We start from the raw sequence: 19,688 nt of genomic DNA on the forward strand, positions 1-19,688 counted from the left end.
AAGCTACCCCATATATCACAAACATAGGAGCTGATGTCCATATTCCTGTCCTGACTATGAAAATGTAACATTACCATCGATTGCTCACTTACTATATGCTAAATATATCACATGCCTTTAGTATTTTATTTCATTTAATCCTCATAAATAAGGGAGCTTGCGAGGAAGATATTATTACTTGTTTTACAAATTAAGTAACTTGTCCATGGTTACACAGCTACTATAGGGGGGGCTAGGATTTGATCCCTGATTCATGTGACTCAAAATGCTTTTAAATAGTACATGATTTAAAATATTGATCAATCTAGTTTTCTATTATGCATTTGCCATAATAACTTGATTGTCCTTTATGTATGAAATAACTTCTAAAAGCAGCTGCCCTTTTATGGGTCATCTATTGTTGTTATTCAGATATTTACTTAGTTACATATTTCAGGTAACGATTTTGTTAATAAGGTGAAAATATACTTAATCTTTAGGTATAGTAATATGTTTATGGTAATATAAAACCTATGTTAGGAAGCCTGTGTAACATAAAACCGATGGTAAAGTTTAATTGGAGAGCAAGAGTGGAGGATGAGTATGGACCTGAATGGAGGAGAAGACCAAAGGGTTTCACGGTTTCTTCAAACAGCTGGGAAGGCCTAGTGATGAACTGCCCTGAATTCTATTAGGGCTAACAAAGGAGAAAGGGAGCTATTAACTTTTTTCACATTAAAAAAAAAAATTTTACAATGATAAAATTTTGTTTTGGAGTAGTTTGTAGCCTGGTGAAATATATTTTTTAACTGTTTCCTTGGTTTAGTAGAAAAGAGCACGTTTTGGAATCAAAGAATTGGGTTTGAACGTCAAGGTTATACCATTGCTGTTTTAACTTTCCTGAGTCCTAATTTATTCATCTATTAAATGGAAAAAAAATTAATAATTTTGTGGCATTTGGGAGAATTAGAAGCAATTTGCGTCATAACAGTGCTTTTTAGCAGGTACTCAGTAAATGGCATTGTTTTACTTGTGCAGAGTATGGGCGTACTAATGCTATAGAAGTACAGAAAGGCGACCTGTGTAGCCGAACGTGTTTCCTGACCCTGGCCTGAATCCTGCCTGCTTTGCTGTGTGGCGGTTGTTCTAGTGTTCCCTCTTTATCGACCCTGGGCTCTGTCCGTTATGCAATTGGCTGGTACTTCTGCATATTCTAACTCTAGTTTTACACAGAGAAAAATAAATTAATAGAAATGCAAGTGAATTTTTAAAGATATTAAAGCTAGTTATTCTTCTAATGAAGGTTGCTCTCATTAGTAGCATGGGGTTGTCAAGTCATTCTGCATTCCCTTTCCCATGCCACTCCGTCTTTTATTGTGCATAACAGAAACTACTTTCTTCTGGTTGAAATTCACCTTAAATTTAATTTTTTTTGTTCTGAAAGTTAATTTGATGAAATCTCATTTACGCAAAAAGTATTCCTCTTCTCAATGTCTTGCTACTTACTAGGTCTTGATTATTCAGAGACACACACGCAGTGAGAAAGGCAGAGGAGGGAAGGAGGGAGGGAGAGAGGAAGTGAGGAAGAAAAAGGCAGAGAGGGAAGAGAAATTGATCTTGGAGCTAAAAAGTTTTTGCTTTATGTACCCAGAGGGGACTAAGAGCACGAACCTTGTCCTGGCTTCAGGGTGGTAGGAGGGATACAAACTGGCATAAAGCTAGAAAACTAATATCTGTGCATATATGACCCATTATGCATCCTATGGAATTAGACCTTATTTAGCATTTTTCTCTCTAGCAATATGTGATTATATATGTAATAATAATAATAATAATAACAATAATAATAATGCATGAGCTTTTTATATATCAAACGCTGTGGGGCATACTCTTTGCCAGGAACTTCTTTGATTCTCACAACCTAAGGAAGTGTGGGTACTGTTATCATCTGATTCCAGAGCTTATACTGTTAACCAAGACCCTATGCTTTCTCACACTGTTAATGTTTTTACCTTCTGGGACTTGGGTTGAATCCAAATAATGAACTCTGGAAGGTGAACTATGTATTAAACCAAGCTGGGGCTCCTTCCCCACATTCCTTCCTATAAATGGCCATCACCTAAAAATGCAGGTTGACCGGTAACCATAATATCAATAGATGATAAAAATTAATAAAAATTATGTGAATATATCCATGTATATTATATTAGGGATGTTAGAGCGTGAAAAATAAGATTTTTAAAAATCTGATTATTGTAAATATTTAATGGAGCATATATTTTATTGTAAGATGTTTAATTGTATGGATTTAATATTGCTATTTAAAAATATATTTATGTACCTTTTTTCCTTTTTGCAGAATGATCTTTACTTTATCAAGAAGGCTAACAGTAAAAATTGTGATGAAAAACAGGCTCTCACGGCCAAAATAAATGAACTAAACCTTTTCAATGACAGATCAGAGAAAGAACTTAATAAAGCTCAAGCTTTTAAACAGGTGCAGTAAAATCACATGAATATATAATATTAAAAACCACATGTTTTCAGGCTACTTACAGAAAAATTTAAAAATGTAGCAAATTTTAAAAGAGACAATAAGTCCCTATAATTACTGTATACAAGATAAACAGTATTAAAGTATATTATTACCTTCCAGTCTCAAAAAATTTGCTATATATATTGTATTTAAGATTTGTTAATATATTGTACATGTTTCCAAAACATTAAATATTCCTTAAAAATACTTTTGAAGTCTTCCTACAGTCCATTGCATGAAATTACTATGATTTACTTAGCCATCTCCTATTTTTTGGATTTATGCTTGTTTCCAATGCTTGGCTGTTTTAAATAGTATTATCATGTTCTATGCACATATATCATTGTAGAGTTGTTCAGTTAGCTCCTTAGGATAAATCTCTAGCTGTATAATTAAGGTTGGAAAGAATGAATATCTTCAGTGTCTTGAAATGATTTTTAAGCCAAATTGTCTTCTAAAGGGTTAAATTAATACTCCCAGTAGCAACGTGTAAGCATTCACCATCACCAAAGCTGGATCTTATATAGTTTATAAAATTGTTGTCAATTTGATGGTCAAACATGGTATCTCATTGTTTTTAGTCTGCATTTAAAAAATTGGTGACATTTTGAAACATATGTAAACATGAAATTTAAAATATTTATGTTTAAATAAAAATATTTAAAACATTTTTATTATTATACTGTGTTCCATAATTTTTATGTTCTTGGCCCACAGTCCCATTAGGAGGTTTATATTTTTAAATTGCTTTGCAAAAGATCTTCATATGTAAAAATATTAATTCTATCATAAATAGTGCCAATAGGTTTTTCCATTGTCTTTGAATTTTTATTCAGTTTTTTGACATTAAAAACTTTTAAAACATCACACATTTAAGTGCTTTTCCCTGTATACATTTATTTAGAAACTTCTTTGTCACCCTAAAATTCAAACAAATGTTTTCTATTTCCAGTAAGTGCATTGGTTTTATCTTTTGCGTTAAATTTCTTCATTCATCTGTACTTTATTTTTGATACATACGGAGTAAGTTATGTTTTCAAATTTGAGTTTTGTAGCAATAATACAGAAAAATATTTTGGTTTGGGTATAAAAATATTTCAATATTTGACAATGTTGTTAATGTTGATAGAGTTTGATGATAGAAGACAATCTCTTAAAACTTGAAGTTAAACGTACTCGTGAAATGCTTCACAGTAAAGCAGAAGAAGTTCTTTCTCTGGAAAAAAGGAAACAGCAATTACAGACAGCTATGGAAGAACGAAATGAAGAAATTAAGGTTCACAAAACAATGCTTGCATCACAAATAAGATATATTGATCAGGAACGGCAAAACATAAGGTAATAATTAGAATCTTCACACCCTGCTAATGAATTTTGAAAACATAACAGTTTTTTTTGCTTCCTTTCCTTTCTTTATTACTTTTCTTTTTCTTGCATTATTGCCCTTGTTGGAACTAACCTCCAGTTCACTGCTGAATAGCAGTGGTGATTGCAGGTACCTTGTCTTGTGCCTGATCTCAAAAGGAAAGTCTTCATTGTTTTACCATTAAGTATGAAGTTTACCATAGAGGTTTTTTTAGATACTCTTTATAATATTAAGGGCATTCCCATATATTTTCATTTTATGCTAAGAGATTGTTTTAATTTGTTTAATCTGGAGTGGATGTTGAATTTTCTTGTATGCTTTTTCTGCATTCATTGATGTGTAGCTCCTTCAGTCTGTTAATATAATTAAAAATACTGATTGATTTTTTAAAGTTAAACAACCTTACATTTCTGGAATAGACGCAGCTTGTCTGACACGTTGTATTTTGTATGAGTCTAGTTTTTTGGGGTAATATTTTTATACAATTTTTCATCTCTGCTTATTCTTCGTTTTCTATGGCCTTTGTCAAGTTATCAGGCTATTAAGGTTATGTCCACTTCTATAAAGTGATTTTTGTGTGTTTCTTATTTTTCTGTATTCTGGATAAGTTTGTAGAAGAGTAGGAATTTTCAAAGACCTCACTGACAAAGCCATTGGAGGCCTGGAGCTTTGTGAGGAGGATTTTCAACTGTTGGTTCAGTTTATTTGTTGAATAAATAAATAGGACAGTGCATTTTGTACTTTTTCATGAGTTGTTTTTTGTAAATTATATATTTTTCTAGTAAAATTTTTCCATTTCCTGTAATTTTCAAAGTTATTGCCATAAAGTTGTTCACAATATTTTATTATTTGTTTCATAGCTGCAATGTTTCTGGCATTTCATTCCTTACTTGCTTTATCTGCCGCTTACCTTTGCTTGGGTGGGATAAGTCTTGCAAGTAATGAATTTTATTGGTTTTTGAAAAGAAGTAAAGCTTGATTTTTTCCTGTGAGCTCATTTTCTATTTTATTAATTGCTGCTTTCACATTCACTATTTTTCCTTCTATTTTTATGGGCTTATTTTGATTTCCTTTTTCTAACTTCCTGAGATAGATGCTTAGCTAATTAATTTTCAGATTTGAAGGCTAAAATAATTCCCTTAAGTGTTTCTTATTTTTCTGTACTCTGCATAAGTTTGTAAAAGAGCAGGAATTTTAATTGCTTTAGCTGCATCCCACACCATTTTCTATAAGGGTCAGATACTAAATATTATAGGTGTCGCAGGCCATATGGTCTCTTTTGCAACAACTTAATCCTGCCATTATAGAGTAAAAGCAGCCACAGACGATATGTGAATAAATGAGCATGGCTGGCTGTGTTCCAGTAAAACTTTATGGGTACTGGAATTTGAATTTCATAGAATTTTCATTTTCCATAGATTATACTTTTTCTCTAGATTTTTTCCAACCATTTTGCATTTAAAAATATGAAAATCATTCTTTGCTCATGAACTGTACAAAAACAGGAGGCAGGCAGACACCCCGGCTCTTTATTGCTGAGTAATAATATTACACTGTGTGCATCTACTCCGATTTAGTGCACATTTACCTGTTGTTAAACATTTGAATTGTTTCCAGTTTTTGGCTATTACAGATAAAGCTGCTATGAACATATGTTTTCTTGGTATGAACAGAGGCTTTCTTTTCTCTTGGGTAAATACCTAGAAGTGAAACATCTGGATCATATGGTGGGTATTTCTTTTTGTCTTCACTTTTTTTTCACTGGTTTTACTGAATTTTGTTTTTCTCTCTTCTTTCGTTATTTGGAGGGTATATATTCTAATTTTAATTATTTTATTGGTTATTCTTAAATTCAAAAGAAACTTAAATCTTCCTATTTTTCTATGAATACTTAAGATTAATTTGATTTTATTATTTTTTGTTTCCCAAAAGAGGTTAAGACTCTTAACATGTTTCTTTTGTGTTTTTTTAAAAAAATTTCTTTATTGCTGAAACTATTACAGATGTCCCCTTTTCCCCCATTGATCCCCTCCAGCCTGCACCCCAGGCCTTCCCCACGCTAATGTCTGTGTCCGCGGGTTATGCATTGATGCAGAGAAGGCCCTTGATTAATCTCTCCCCACCCCTCCCGCCTTCCCTCTGAGATCCCTGTCCCAGGGACTCTCAGCATGTCTCACTACTGCGTTTCCCGTCCCCACCCTTCACGTATTATTGAAATCACTGATTATCATATCAGGTTGTTATTTATAGTTTTTTAATATTATTGCTCTACTTTTCAAAGAGCTGCTTCCTTATAACGCGCTTTGAACGCGGCAGCCGGTTCCCAGCAGCCGTCTCCATCTAGCCACGTGTTTTACTTTGTAGTCTTGGTTTAGTATCTTTCATGTGTCCTTTGTCATCTTATTTTCTTGGGTTTCCATTTCATGTCTCCAGAGTATGTCCTGACATTTTTTCCATTATTGATGTTCTCTGAAAAATTTGAGCCCTTGCATGTTTAAAACGTATTTACTCCGCCCCCCATTTGAATTAGTTGAACTCGGGAAGCCTCGTTTCACATTCCTCTGGAGTGCAGTGTTGTTCACGAGGCCTGGTTTCGGGCTCATTCGCCTTCTTTTGTAGGGAACTTGGCTTTTGTTTTCTTTCTGGAAGCTTGGGACAGTCTTTTTACCATGGGCTTTAGAATTTTCCCGCATGTGCCTGTGTGTTCTGTTTTTCTTGTTTGACCCTTCACGAGCTCTTCCAGTTATTTCGTCGAAGCCTTTCTTCAGGTCAGGAAAATACTTTTCTATTACTCCTTTCATTTTTTTCTCACCTCATGCTCTATCCTACCCATTTGTTGCTCATTTTTAGTGATGTTGTTCTTAGATCTGTCTTCACGTCCAGATTTTTGAACTTTCCTCCCACTTTAAATTTTCTATTCCTTTTATTCCGCTTTTGAAGATATTTTCATTGTCTCCCTGTCCCCTTTCCCGTCTCCTCCTTGTTCCCTGCCCCTCTTTCTCCATATCTCTAACTCAGTCTTTTTCTTCACTAGTTTTATAAATGTCAACTGTAATGAAAAATAAGTTAAATTGAAACGGGGAAATTATTGGCAAGAACTCTCGTCCCTTCGTTTCCTTTCTTCCCGTGGCGGCCCGCTCTCGTCGATGGGTGTCTTGGGTGCAACAGCCTCCCGTCTGCCTGAGGCTCCTGAGGAGAGCGCCGGGAGCTTCCCTGCTGCCCCGGGCATTGTCTTTGTTTCTCCTAGTGTCCATCCTGTCATCGCTCATTTTGTTCCTTTTGTTCAGGCTGTTTATTCCATAAATGTCTGATAGTCCTAGGCTTTCTGTTACATTTACTTAAAAGGGCTTAATTAATAACCATGGTGATTTGTAAAATGATCTTGCATGGGCTTCTTCTGCAACTAGGTAGATCTGTTTCTCCAGCAGATCTCTACTCTAAATGGGAGGCTGATTGTAGGCTCTGGGTGAGTCTGTCCCTAAAGGAGTTTATTTGGTGGGGGGGTGGAGCCATACTTTATTCCTGGGTAGAATTGCCTTTCTTTCTTAATTAATGTCCACTCTTGTCCAGGCCAGGGAATGACATCACACTCTTTTTTTTATACCCCCAGTTCCCACATACAACACTAGAACTCTGGTAATTTGGGGGGTTATCACTGGTGCATAAACAATTCCTGCCAACATCCCTGTATACTTCAGGGGGTTGAGGAGAGTGGCTCAGAAGTTCTGTAGGCAATTCTTTTGTTAATTACCTTGATAATAGCCTCAGAGATTACTATCTCTCTTTTTATTTCTTATTCCTGAGTTTGGATATTCCCCAGATTTCTTTGGTGACAATGTTTCTTGTTTCTGCATTTATCTGTATGTCTCTCTGTTTTTCCTGTCAATAGCATCCCATTTGTTTTCAATTTTTTCATGAACTCAGTGGTGTGCAGATGTGTCTTTGAGAACCTGTTTTCAATTCTTTTGGGTATATACCCAGAAGTGGGATGGCTGGATCATATAGCAGTTCTATTTTTAATTTTTTGTTTTCTATAGTGGTTACACCATTTTATAGTCCCACCAGCAGTGCTTAGGGGTTCCGATTTCTTCACATCCTTGCCAGTACTGTATTTTGTTTGTTTTTCTTTGACAGTAGCCCTCCTAATGGGTTAAGGAGATATGTCATGTGGTTTTGATTTGCATTAGACTATCATTTAAAAGATGTTTGGATAGTGAACAACCTCAGAATCTAGAGGTAGTATCTTCCTCTGGAGCAAAGGTTAGGCATGCTTGCTTATTTCCTATTATAAAATATTTAGGTTACCTAAGTGTGAGGTTCCTCAGCTGTGATATACACCTATTGTGTGTGCAGCGTTCATTTGAGCCCCTCCTCGCCTGTGTGGTACTTGGAGAGCAAGGGAAACCAGTGCATATAGGAGGCTCATGCCATGAGTGAAAAAGTGCTTTTTCTCTGACCCAGGAATCTTATGTCTTCTGCCAGCATCCATGAAACTGTGCAGGATAACTTGTTACCTTCCAAATAGGGTGAAATCCAGACCCTTCGCGCTGAATTATAAAACTGAAAAGTGAGAACATTTAATCTGATGGCAGTAGTCACACAAATACCACTGTCTCCTATAGGAACCCCATAGTCCTTTTCAAAAAGTGTTTGTTTTTCAGTGTTTAATTTTTCCTTTCCTTTTCTTTCCATGTTAGTGCTGACTTTCATGAGCGGCTAAGTAAAATCGATAAGCTGAAGAGCAGATATGAAATCCTCACGGTTGTCATGCTGCCTCCTGAGGGAGAAGAGGAGATGACACAGGCCTACTATGTGATCAAGGTAGCCTCAGTTGAGTTACAGTTGTGATAGGGACAAGCGTCCTTTCTTTGTTAACCAAAGTGGCTTTGCTTTTTGTCCATGAAATTTCAAATTTCATAGCACTCTAGTAACTATTGCACTTCATTAGGGCCATAAAACATTAGTTGCTAACAGAAGTACTGAAGCTGTATTAGTTTTATACACCTCCAGTCCATGAGGCCCGAGAAGGATCTGGACTACCCTTAGACACTTTTTTTTTTTCTTTCCATCTTTGTGTTGTGTCATTTTCCCTCATTTATTCAAGATTCATAACCTATTTTACCCTAAGACCTACTATTTCTATGGATATCTTTAGCATACATGTGACAGTCTGTTCAACACCTTCGGCGCAAAGCTCTGACTTCCCTGTAGCCGCCCGCTCATATGGCCAGCCCCTAGATGTTATCATCACCTGGAGTTACCCCACTTCTGAAATCTTATACCCCGGTTTACCACTGCAGTCCCGGGAGGGCAGAGAGCCAGAGAGGAAGAGGGGCTGTCCCTTCGCCTTCAGAGTAGGTGGGAGACAAGTGAACAGGTGACTCTGCTCCGTTCTTTCTGACGTTCGGGAGGCGTCTGCCATCTCACGGGTATCTGTACCGGGTAACCCATAATGGAAAGTTTGGAGGTGATTAGGGATTGGATGCAACTCCCTTCCTGAACACTACTATATTCATCTTCCCATGTGAAAAGTACCCGAACAGGCGTGATTTCCTTTACAGAGTTTAGGAACTTACTCGAAACACCGCAAAGGAGGAATGGAGGCTGTAACTGTAACTCCTCCCTGAGTGGTACATGGACAGGAGTGGGCGGATCTCCCAGTTCACACCTTTAGATGTGGGCCCTTGTGGGCGTTCCCTCCCTTTCAATTTATACGTAATCTGACAAGTTCCTTCCTGTAGTCTTCTGGGGCTGCCCCTAACACATACGGTAAGTGTGACATCCTGCCACTTTGCCTCAGAAAATTCTGCCTAACCAGTAAGAGAAATGAGTCCCAGCTCTCAAACCGTTTTTATAACTCATCAGTCTGTAGTACCTCAGGGCTGTATCCTGTCCAGTATCCTCAGGACTTCCCTCTTCTCAGGTTTTGAAAGTTCCTAAGGGGTAAGAGATAAGGGATAGGCTCTAGTTTGTTAATTGTTGGGTTTTTTGTTTGTTTCTAATATACCCTTTATTGATTTCAGGGAGAGGAGGAGAGAAAGAGAGAGAGAGAGAGAGAGAGAGAGAAACGTCAATGAGTCATTGACTGGCTGCCTCCTTGTTTTTGGTCCTGCAATAGGTTCTTGTCTGTGGGGCACACAGGTTTTTTTGTTTTTCTTTTCCCCCACCCTAGTATCTTCTAGTATTTGACTCTTAAGAGTCAGACTGAAAAATATGATCGGTAGCCAGTGAAGGGCTGGCATATTTCAAATCTCATTTCCAAGTTCCTTTTCGTCCTTGTAGTAGTTCAGTTCCGACAATTTAACAAAACTGTCCAGTGAAATTACTAGAAAAAGGTTTTAAAATGTTCACATAAATGTATCCATAAAAATTTCTTCCAAGTATCACTTTATAATCCAGGATAAAAGGTATACATTATATAAACTCTGATTTAGAGGCAAATGGGATCAGTTTTAGAAGTTTAAGGTATATGTGGAATTATATCAGAAATCTGTATAAATGAACAAATTCAACCCTTTCACTTGACAAATAAACTGAACTCAGAGAAGGGAATTATTTAATGTTACCTCACCATCAGTAGTAGGACATCTGCACCTAAAATCTAGCTGTTTTGATGATCCCAGCTCTCCCTCTACACTGTATTTGGAATGAAATCATTGCCAATTCTAGACTCAAAGGAATTAGATATAATTTATTTTAAAACTTTAATTTTGCTAAGTGTTTTTTACTATGTACTATTTGCTACTATTTTCTTGTACTATCTTTGCTAAGCTTTTTTTACTATGTACTATTTGCTACTATTTTCTTGTATTATTTTTATTGTGTACTATTATGTACTACAATGTTTTTTTTTTTTAAATATATCTTTATTGATTTCAGAGAGAGGACAGGAGAGGGAGAGAGACAGAAACATCAATGATGAGTCACTGATCGAGCCCGCAACCCGGGCATGTGCCCTGACCAGGAATCGAACCCCGATCACCTGGATCCTAGGTCGACGCTCAACCGCTGAGCCACGCCCGGCCGGGCATGTACTATAATGTTATACATATTTTTGTAGCATAGTAAAACAAATACCAGAGAAAGCATTAAAAATTGAAACATTACCAAAATTTTTTCCCAATGACCATATTCTGCTTTAAATATTCCTAGGGATTGAATAAATTAACAAATGAAATTATTAGTTGATTTTACTAAGAATGGATTTGGGGCACTTTTAAATATATCTGCATGCTATCCCTGTTAACTCTTAATTGAGAGGTTCTTTGGAATTGTTTGGGTACAACTCTAGAGAGCCTCGCCCAGCGACAGAGGTAAGATGGAGAACGTCACTATGTCCACTCACTGAGGAATTTCTGGTTTGCAGCAATTAGTAAACTTCTTTTCTACCCACATTAATCGCAATTATCTTCTTCTAATTAAAAAAATTTTTTTTAATGTGTTAAAATATACAAAAAATTGGCCACTTTAACAATTTTAAGTGTACAGTTCAGTGGTATTAAGTATATTCCTATTGTTGGGCAACTACCTCCACTGCCCATCTCCAGAGCTGTCTCCCCTTCTACAGCTGACACCGTACCCATTTACAGTGACTCCCGTCCCCCTGCCCAAACCCTAGCGGTGACCATTCTGTCCCCTGAATTGGACTACGGGTACTTCATGGAAGTGGCATCATGCAGCCTTTTTCCTTTCAAAAATGAGGAACACTTCACTAATTTGTATCATTCTCGAGTGGGGGCCACACTAATCTATGGTTCCAATTTTAGCTTGTGCTACTGAAGTACTTTCTCTAAGTTTAACATTGCTTGACTGCTCAGTAATGTGGAAGTATTCCTTCTAGTAACACATAAATATAACTGTGTGGGAAATAAGCATTACTTTCCTAGGTGCACCTTGCCTCACCTCTTTTACTCCTAAGATATGAGAAAGTGTTCCTAAGCCTCTTTCAGGCCAGAAACATACATTCTATTTAGTATCTACTTTGAAATCTTCTAGGCCACTCTGTTTCCCTTCCCAGTGAAGTTTAGACCTGCTTAAATTTTTGGTAACTTTTGTTGGAGCTTTATGTAAGCTTTGGTTAGTTGCTGCATTTCCATCATGGTTTTGTATCCTCTGTGCTGTACTTTGTAGGCCTTGAGGATTTGATCTTCTATAAATCAAGTGAAATAAATAAGTGGTGTTTTATGTGGACCTCAAGGCAAGTTGGTATTATTGTGAGTTAACTATTTCCTGAAGTCAAACATTTTCCCCCCTGAGAAACTTTTATTTAATCATTCTATTCTGTATTTATAGGCTGCTCAAGAGAAAGAAGAACTTCAAAGGGAAGGTGACAGTTTGGATGCTAAGATCAATAAAGCTGAAAAAGAAATCTATGCTCTAGAAAACACCTTGCAAGTGCTGAGCAGCTGCAACAACAATTACCAAAAATCTTTTCAAAAAGTCACTCCATCTAGTATGTAGGAGTTAACATAATATATGCAATGAAAGCTGTATAGTTGTTTATTTTTTAAATATGTCTTTATTGATTTCAGCGATAGGAAGGGAGAGGGGGAGAGAAACATCAGTGATGAGAGAGAGTCATTGATCGGCTGCCTCCTGCATGCCCTCCACTGGGGATCGAGCCCACAACCTGGGCATGTGCCCTGACCAGGAATTGAATCGAGGTCTCCTGGATCATAGGTCAATGCTCAACTGCTGAGCCAAGCTGATCAGGCTATAGTAGTTTATTTTTTTTAAAAAGGAATGCTGTGAGACATGGAAAACAAAAATGTTACCATGTTTGATTGAGTCAGGACCCCCTACCCCTTAAAATAAGTGCTAAAGTGTTATTTCCATTATTAGTTCTAATGATACAGCATATCACTTCTCTAGGGGATTAATTTTAAGTCTGCAGAAAATAGCACATTAGCTGCTCTGTGTCTACTAAACAAGAGCGGCTACTACATACACACATACTGTTTTTCAACAAGTAGACATAAGGAATTTAACCTGTCATAAGAAATGTTATGTTTAATGTAAGAGGTTAAGATTGCTTTCTACAGAGTATGTTAAAAATTTAAACTAAAAATTCTTTAAATTCTAGGTCATGAGTATGAACTAAAAATCCAACTAGAAGAACAGAAAAGAGCTGCTGATGAAAAATACAGATACAAACAAAGACAAATCAGAGAGCTACAGGAAGATATCCAGGTAAAGTCTACAGTCCATAGTAGAAACCAACTACCATTATGTCTACTTTCTTGTTACCGTGTACAAACAATTTTTTAGAAAAGTAGATTGTAAGAGATAAGTCTCATTTAAATGAGAAAAAAAGTGATTAAAGCATTAAAATAGTTAAAAATCCCAGTGGTAAGCACAGGACGGACTCCTGATCATCACTTGTTAATTAGTTGATAAATCACTGCTAGTTAATTATGACTTATTCCTCTATCCTTTATTTAATGTACTTTTATTTTCATTTAATTCCTTAAAGATCACCTTAAAGATTGCCTCATAAAAAAAAAAAAAAAACAACCAAAAAATTGAAAGATAAAAATAATCAAGTACAAAGAAGTTACTAAAGCACATAACTGAAAGAGAAAACAGTGTGCTTGGTAAGCAGGCCCTACATAAAATGTAGATTTTTTTGTTTTTCTAATAAAGTTGAAGGAACAGAGGAATTGTGAATCTCTGAAAATTGCATGCATACTTTCAATGGTTATTGTTTATTTTTCCAAGTACCATAAAAATACTTTCCAGTGGAATTATATACAAAACTTAATCCATAAAACCATTATATGTATTACTTACCAGTAGAATGTATACTAAATATACAAATAAATGAATTAGGGTCAAATGAATACTGGCAAGTTATAAAAGTTATTTTTGATTCTAATAAATGTTTTAATAATTTATTTTCTGCAGAGCATGGAAAATACTTTAACAGTTATAGAACATTTAACAAATAACGTCAAAGAAAAATTATTAGAGAAGGAGGCTCGTTCACTTCAACTAAGTAGAGAAATTGAGGACCAGAAGCCAAAATTAGAGAGAGTAACTAAACAGGTATTGATATTTTAAAAAAACTGACCTCTCATATTTACATTTTTTGAAGTTCCATATGGTAAACCCAAATCCTCCTCCATCCATTCAAAATATTAAGTTCTGGAAAATAGGTTTATATAATAATTGACTACTTTGACCAACAGTGTGCAAAACTCACCAAGGAAATCCGTCTTTTAAAAGAAACAAAAGACGAAACCCTAGAAGAAGACGACATCAAGCTCCGTGAATTGAAAGAGTTTCACAAGAGCATCGATGGAATGTTAGTCGATGTCACAGGACATGCCGAGCTCCACGCTATCCTTCAAACATACTTTCAACAGGTAGTAACTGTACCCTCTATTAATATATTTCTTAAACACTTCATGAAAATAACTTACGGCATTCATTAGAGTGAAACCTAGTTAAAAATATTCTCCTTCTGAAATGCAGTGGTGCTAATGATCGCTATTGGATATTCTTCCAGAAAGGTTTGGAGCTGCCTGCAGCTCGCACTAAAGGGAGTGGTCAGAGCTCTCGATCTCCGTCGCAGACTTCACTGTTATCACTGAGGTAAGTGGGAGCTTAAAAAACGTCAGCTCACAGCTGCGGCCCTTAGAGAGCCCAGCCCCTGCCACGGGGCACAGCCGTCGGGGCTGCCAGTGCCCTCCTCACCCTCACCCGCCTGCCGCTGTCAGAGGCAGACCCAGCCAGCCGAGCAGCTTTCTTTCCAACCTGTGTCTGGTGCCACCTTTTCCATTACTGCACAGAGTGCGCTGTGAACTACCAGCTAATTCAGTAGGATAAAGCAGGGTGAAATTTTAGAGGTTTCATCTAGAATGATCAACCCCGAGAGGGGGTATTTTTAACCATAAAACGGCAACTTAGATGTAGAGACATAGAGTATGATTTTTATTATTAAAACCACACTGTAAAATTTTAAAGTCAAGATTTAATTTATGTTGCTTTAATTTGCTAAAAAGGAAATTATTCCTTACTTTTGCAGTTTAGTGTTACCCAGAATTCTATCATCAGGGATATTCAATCAATACCTGTGCTTCGCTGACAAAAATTAACGATGATCCTAATTTTTAAATTCCCAATCTCCTACCTTCAGCGGCCACTTAGTTTTTATTAATCCATGTAGGGATTTCACAAAGGCAAAGGAACATGCTAGAGGTTGGTGGGCAGCATTTGAACATTCCTTTACTCTCATAAAACATATATATATATGTATAAATGTGTGTTATATATAAGATCCTCACTGAGGATATATTTATTGATTTTAGAGAGAGAAGGGAGAGACAGACAGACATTGGTCAGTTGCCTCCCATACACACCCCGACCAAGAATCAAACCCGCAACCTAGGTATGTGCCCTGATGGAAACTGAACTGGAGACCTTTTGGCGTACAAGACAACGCTCTAACCAACTGAGCCACCCAGCCAGGGCAAACATATGTATTTTTTAGACTTAGCATTTCAGGATTATATAGCTAGTAATGATTTTCAAATGACCCCACTATTTTTTCCTGTAAACAGTTCTCTCACTTTTTTCTCTTATATCGTCTATCATTTTAATCACTTTTGCCAGTACCCGAATTCACATGCCCCTCTTTTTGTTACATTTTATGCTTAATGAATTTTGCAAATCCTTAGTGCTTAATGACTCTTATCTCTAAATTAATTATAGTTGAAAACATTTTTCTTATGGACATATTTGTTAAACTATTTTTCTACTGGTTTAAAACTGTCATGTTCATTACTGCTTTTCCTTTTTTAAAAAAACCTAATTTCTTGGTATTAATGGTCATGCTTTAAAATTTATTATTAGCACTATTAATATCGGCTACTTTTTGCTAATTACTTGTGGGATTATGGAATCTTTCACTATTAATGAGGGGAATCTCTATTAAAATATAAATATTGAATTAAATTTACAATAATTGTTTTTTTCTTCTAGGTCATCTAGTTGTACAAGTACTTCTGCTTCTCAGACTTCGATTAAAGTGTTAGAGCTAACCTTCCCAGCCTCTTCTTCGCCAACCAACAGCACTGTTAGGCCAGCCAGTGCTAGCAGTAGTTCCAGTAGTAAAAGCAAAAAGAGCAGCAAGTAAACATTTTAATCTCTTTTGAACACATTATAAACACAAAAAAACAAAAATTTCACTTTTAAAATAGTCAATTCCACTCTATGCTTTTGGGTGCTGTATGATCATATAGAGTTCTACTGAAATAGTCAGAAAATGAAATGACCAGACAAGTTTTATCCAGTGGAAAATGTAAAAACTGGTAGTTAAAAGTCAGGCCAACAAAATGTTTAATTTTCTTACCCTTTTTCCAATTATCTTCTTCACATAGAAGGAAAGCAGTAATACCTGATTTTAAGGTTACATTACATAAGCATAGGGAAAATGTTTTTCACTGTTATTTTTATGTCTTTTATAATAGAAAATAGTTCATTTCTTTATTATTTCATGCTAGCCATGCAACTACACTCAGAAGAAATTTTTAAAGATTCATAAAGAGTTGATAACACTACTGAAATTCTCATTTACCCTATAAGATCCTGAAATTAAGTTTTCTTTATCCAAAGAAATATACTTCCCAGACTTTTGGGGGAGAAATCTGTTAGTTTCTTTGGTATAAATAAAAAAAATTTAACCAAAAAATAGCATTACCCTCATCCCTCCACTGAGAAAACAATTGATGGGAAACAATGTACAATAAAAATGCAGCTCCAATTTTTAGGAATCACTTTAACTCTCATCTTGAAAAGAAGTCAAACACATGAAAGATTTGCTCTCAAGATAGACAACCAAGCATAAAGAATAAGAATGTATTTTCAATATTTTCTTGATTTAATAAACAATATAAAGAAAACTGGGTGTGATTTGTTATAGGAATGCTAAAATTTAGAGAAGATAGACCACCAGATATGTAATTAGTTACTCCAGTTAACATTTCCTTATAACATATCCCCAACACTTTGAATTCCTGTAGTACTGTGGAGTATGAACACAATGTTATTAGTTTTCAAATAAATGTATTAGAATCTAAGCACTTAAATGAGTATGGTTTCCTTCAAACTTTGGAAAAAATATTTATAATTGTCATTGTTTAGGGCTGTCACCTGCAGTTTCTTCTGAAAGGCAGTAGTGGTATTGTCTGTTTGGCTGAAACACTGTTCTAATGCATGAGATTTTATAAGATCTAAAAGCTGATTAATCTTGTAGTCGCTTTGTAAATTCTTATTCTCTGTCCTATGTTACTTTGTAAATTACTTGGAACTTAAAATAATACTTTACATACTTTTCTATGAAGGCAGGGATCGTATCTTACTAGCTCTGTGATCTTGGGAGTTAGTTTTCTACGCCTTTTTTTCACTTGTAACATAGGCACTGTAAGTTACCTACATAAACGTTTACGGAAATGATCAGATTATACAGAATGCACATGGCCTGATACATAGGATCTGCACAATAACTTCTGCCTGTTATTGAGTTACCACCCAGAGCCTAGCACAGTATCTGTGGGTTAGGCTCTCCAGCCAGCATAGAAGTTTTTTTTTGTTTTTTTTTTTTAAAATATATCTTTATTGATTTCCGAGAGAGGAAAGGAGGGGGAGAGAGAGAGAGAGAGAAACATCAACGATGAGAGAGTCATTGATCGAGCCCGCAACCTGGGCATGTGCCCTGACCGGGAATCGAACCCTGATCGCCAGGATCCTAGGTCGATGCTCAACCGCTGAGCCACGCCCGGCCGGGCAAAAAGTCTGTTAAATAAAGTGCAAGTCCCAACTTCAGTGTAACAATGCTAAATGATGAGGCTAGGGATCAACCTCGTTATCGCCGCATCTGGAGTTACCTTAACATCCACTTACTTTAAGTCAGTCATCTACTATGGAAACCAAGACACAGCCTGGGTATGTATAGACTATAAACGCTAAGGAAAAAAACTGAAGATACCACTAGGGACTCTTGAGGAGTGTATCCCCAATATTCTTTTTTGCTGTGATGGGTTTCCTGAATACATCCTTAGAAACTGGCATGTGTATACTTTAAGTTTACTTTGTCCCAGGAAAGCAGCCCCGAGGAAGATGGAAAAGAGACATCGGGGAGAATTGGGAGGGAAGACCAAAAAACTCCCAAAACCAGAAATGGAGTAATTCTTTCACTGCTAAGAATTTTTTAAACAGGAAAAGGTACTTTATTTTTCTCTAATTAGAACACTTATTCTTAAAACTGTCAGCAAGGTACACTTAAGTACAACCGGATGCAAAGACATTCTTTTTATTTTTTTCAGGTTCTCCCCCCCAGCTATTTATCCCCTCTATGCCCTCTTCCACCATGCCCCCCAAATCTCCACACTGTTGTCCATCTCCATGAGTTCTTCTCTTTTTTGCTCAATCCTCCCACTCCCTAACCCCCACCAGGGCTGTCTGCTTGTCATGAGTCTGTCTCTTACTTTGCTTGATAGTTCAGCTTGTTCATTCAATTCCACATATGCAAAGATATAATTCTTACACTGAGATGACTATCAAAAACAGAAGCAATCAAGTAACTGAAAAGTGAGTAACTTACTGTGATTTCCAAGTGGGATATATCTCTCATGATGTTGGTTGGCATGGGTGGGGTCCTTTTTCAAATGTTAAAAGAGATATCAGTGGGCATGGTGAGACTGATTGGTATTTGGGGCTTAGTTTTTCTAGATGAATGTATTCTTTATTATTTATTTAGTATTTGGCATTAGATACTTGCATATGGATAATTTAGAAATAAATTCTTGGCCTATTTATAACATTGCAGTAATTGAATGTGCTTTGTACATTATAAGATACTTTGCCCAAGATGTCTAGTCCTGAATTTGAAATGATGTCACTTTAAAAGGTTTGATATTTGCTATCAAGGAAAATGAAAAGGAAAAAAAGCAGAAGGTATCAGAATGGATAACAGATACAAACTTTGGAGAATTCACATTTCATTTTCATTGGAATTCTCATTACTGGAAAAACTTTTGTTTCATTTTTAACAAGTGCAAAATATCTTTTTGTTTTATCATTCATACTTATAGTTACTAAAATGAATTGCAAATTACATGAGATTTTAGTTTTTGAACTGAATCAAAAAACTTATGTATAGTGTTTGGATGCAGATATGACTTACAATTGAAATCCTTACTTTAAGACTTGACGGTACTAGTTGACTTTTTAAGTTTATGTCAGCTTTTAGCTACTTATAGTGAACTAGGATAAAAGACCCTTATCACCAAAGAATGTAACGGTCTATTTGTTTTAAAATATTTCTCACTGCAGGTTCTTTGTCCATTAAGAGATGTGACTTCTCACAGTAACCATGGGGAAGAAAAGCAGAATTGCAGGCCAGCTCTAGACTATTTAAAAACATACCTAGTGTGTTCCAAAATGAACATCTGCAATACTAGGAGTTTCTGCATTTTCTTTCTTTTTAGAGAATCAGATTTATAGTGTACTTCTCTAGCCATTGCTATATTTTTGCTAAAAGGATTCTTTTCTATTCTGACCTATTCTTGCCTGAAATGTAGTCTCTAAAGTCTTGCCAATGTTTAAAGTTAAAAAATTTCTTAGGGCTATACTGCTAAGCAATGAGGTAGGTAGGTAGGTAGGTAGGAAGAAATGAGGAAAATGGGCCCCTATTAAATTTCCATGGCTTTATTCCTAAGGTGCTTGTTAAGCTGGTACAAAATCCTTTTTAATTGAGTCAGGCTTTAGAAGCCAATTAGACAAGTTAGATAATCTGTCTACCATTTT

General features: G+C 36.0%; 1 protein-coding gene across 1 annotated transcript in view; it reads left to right on the top strand.

The window, feature by feature from the left end:
- CCDC39 (coiled-coil domain 39 molecular ruler complex subunit) overlaps positions 1–16,791 on the top strand; it is a 35,009-nt gene extending 18,218 nt beyond the window's left edge. Inside the window, exons 12-20 of the mRNA XM_016218094.2 lie at positions 2,339–2,476; positions 3,645–3,853; positions 8,579–8,702; positions 12,174–12,333; positions 12,964–13,070; positions 13,785–13,925; positions 14,069–14,245; positions 14,389–14,474; positions 15,864–16,791. Of these exons, the coding sequence (XP_016073580.2) occupies positions 2,339–2,476; positions 3,645–3,853; positions 8,579–8,702; positions 12,174–12,333; positions 12,964–13,070; positions 13,785–13,925; positions 14,069–14,245; positions 14,389–14,474; positions 15,864–16,017 (1,296 nt within the window). The 3' untranslated portion in view covers positions 16,018–16,791. The remainder of the gene's footprint in view (positions 1–2,338; positions 2,477–3,644; positions 3,854–8,578; positions 8,703–12,173; positions 12,334–12,963; positions 13,071–13,784; positions 13,926–14,068; positions 14,246–14,388; positions 14,475–15,863) is intronic.
- Positions 16,792–19,688: the final 2,897 nt, after the last annotated feature.

This window comes from Miniopterus natalensis, chromosome 6, assembly GCF_054644295.1.
Source record: "Miniopterus natalensis isolate mMinNat1 chromosome 6, mMinNat1.hap1, whole genome shotgun sequence".
In the NCBI taxonomy this organism is placed as follows: domain Eukaryota; kingdom Metazoa; phylum Chordata; class Mammalia; order Chiroptera; family Miniopteridae; genus Miniopterus; species Miniopterus natalensis.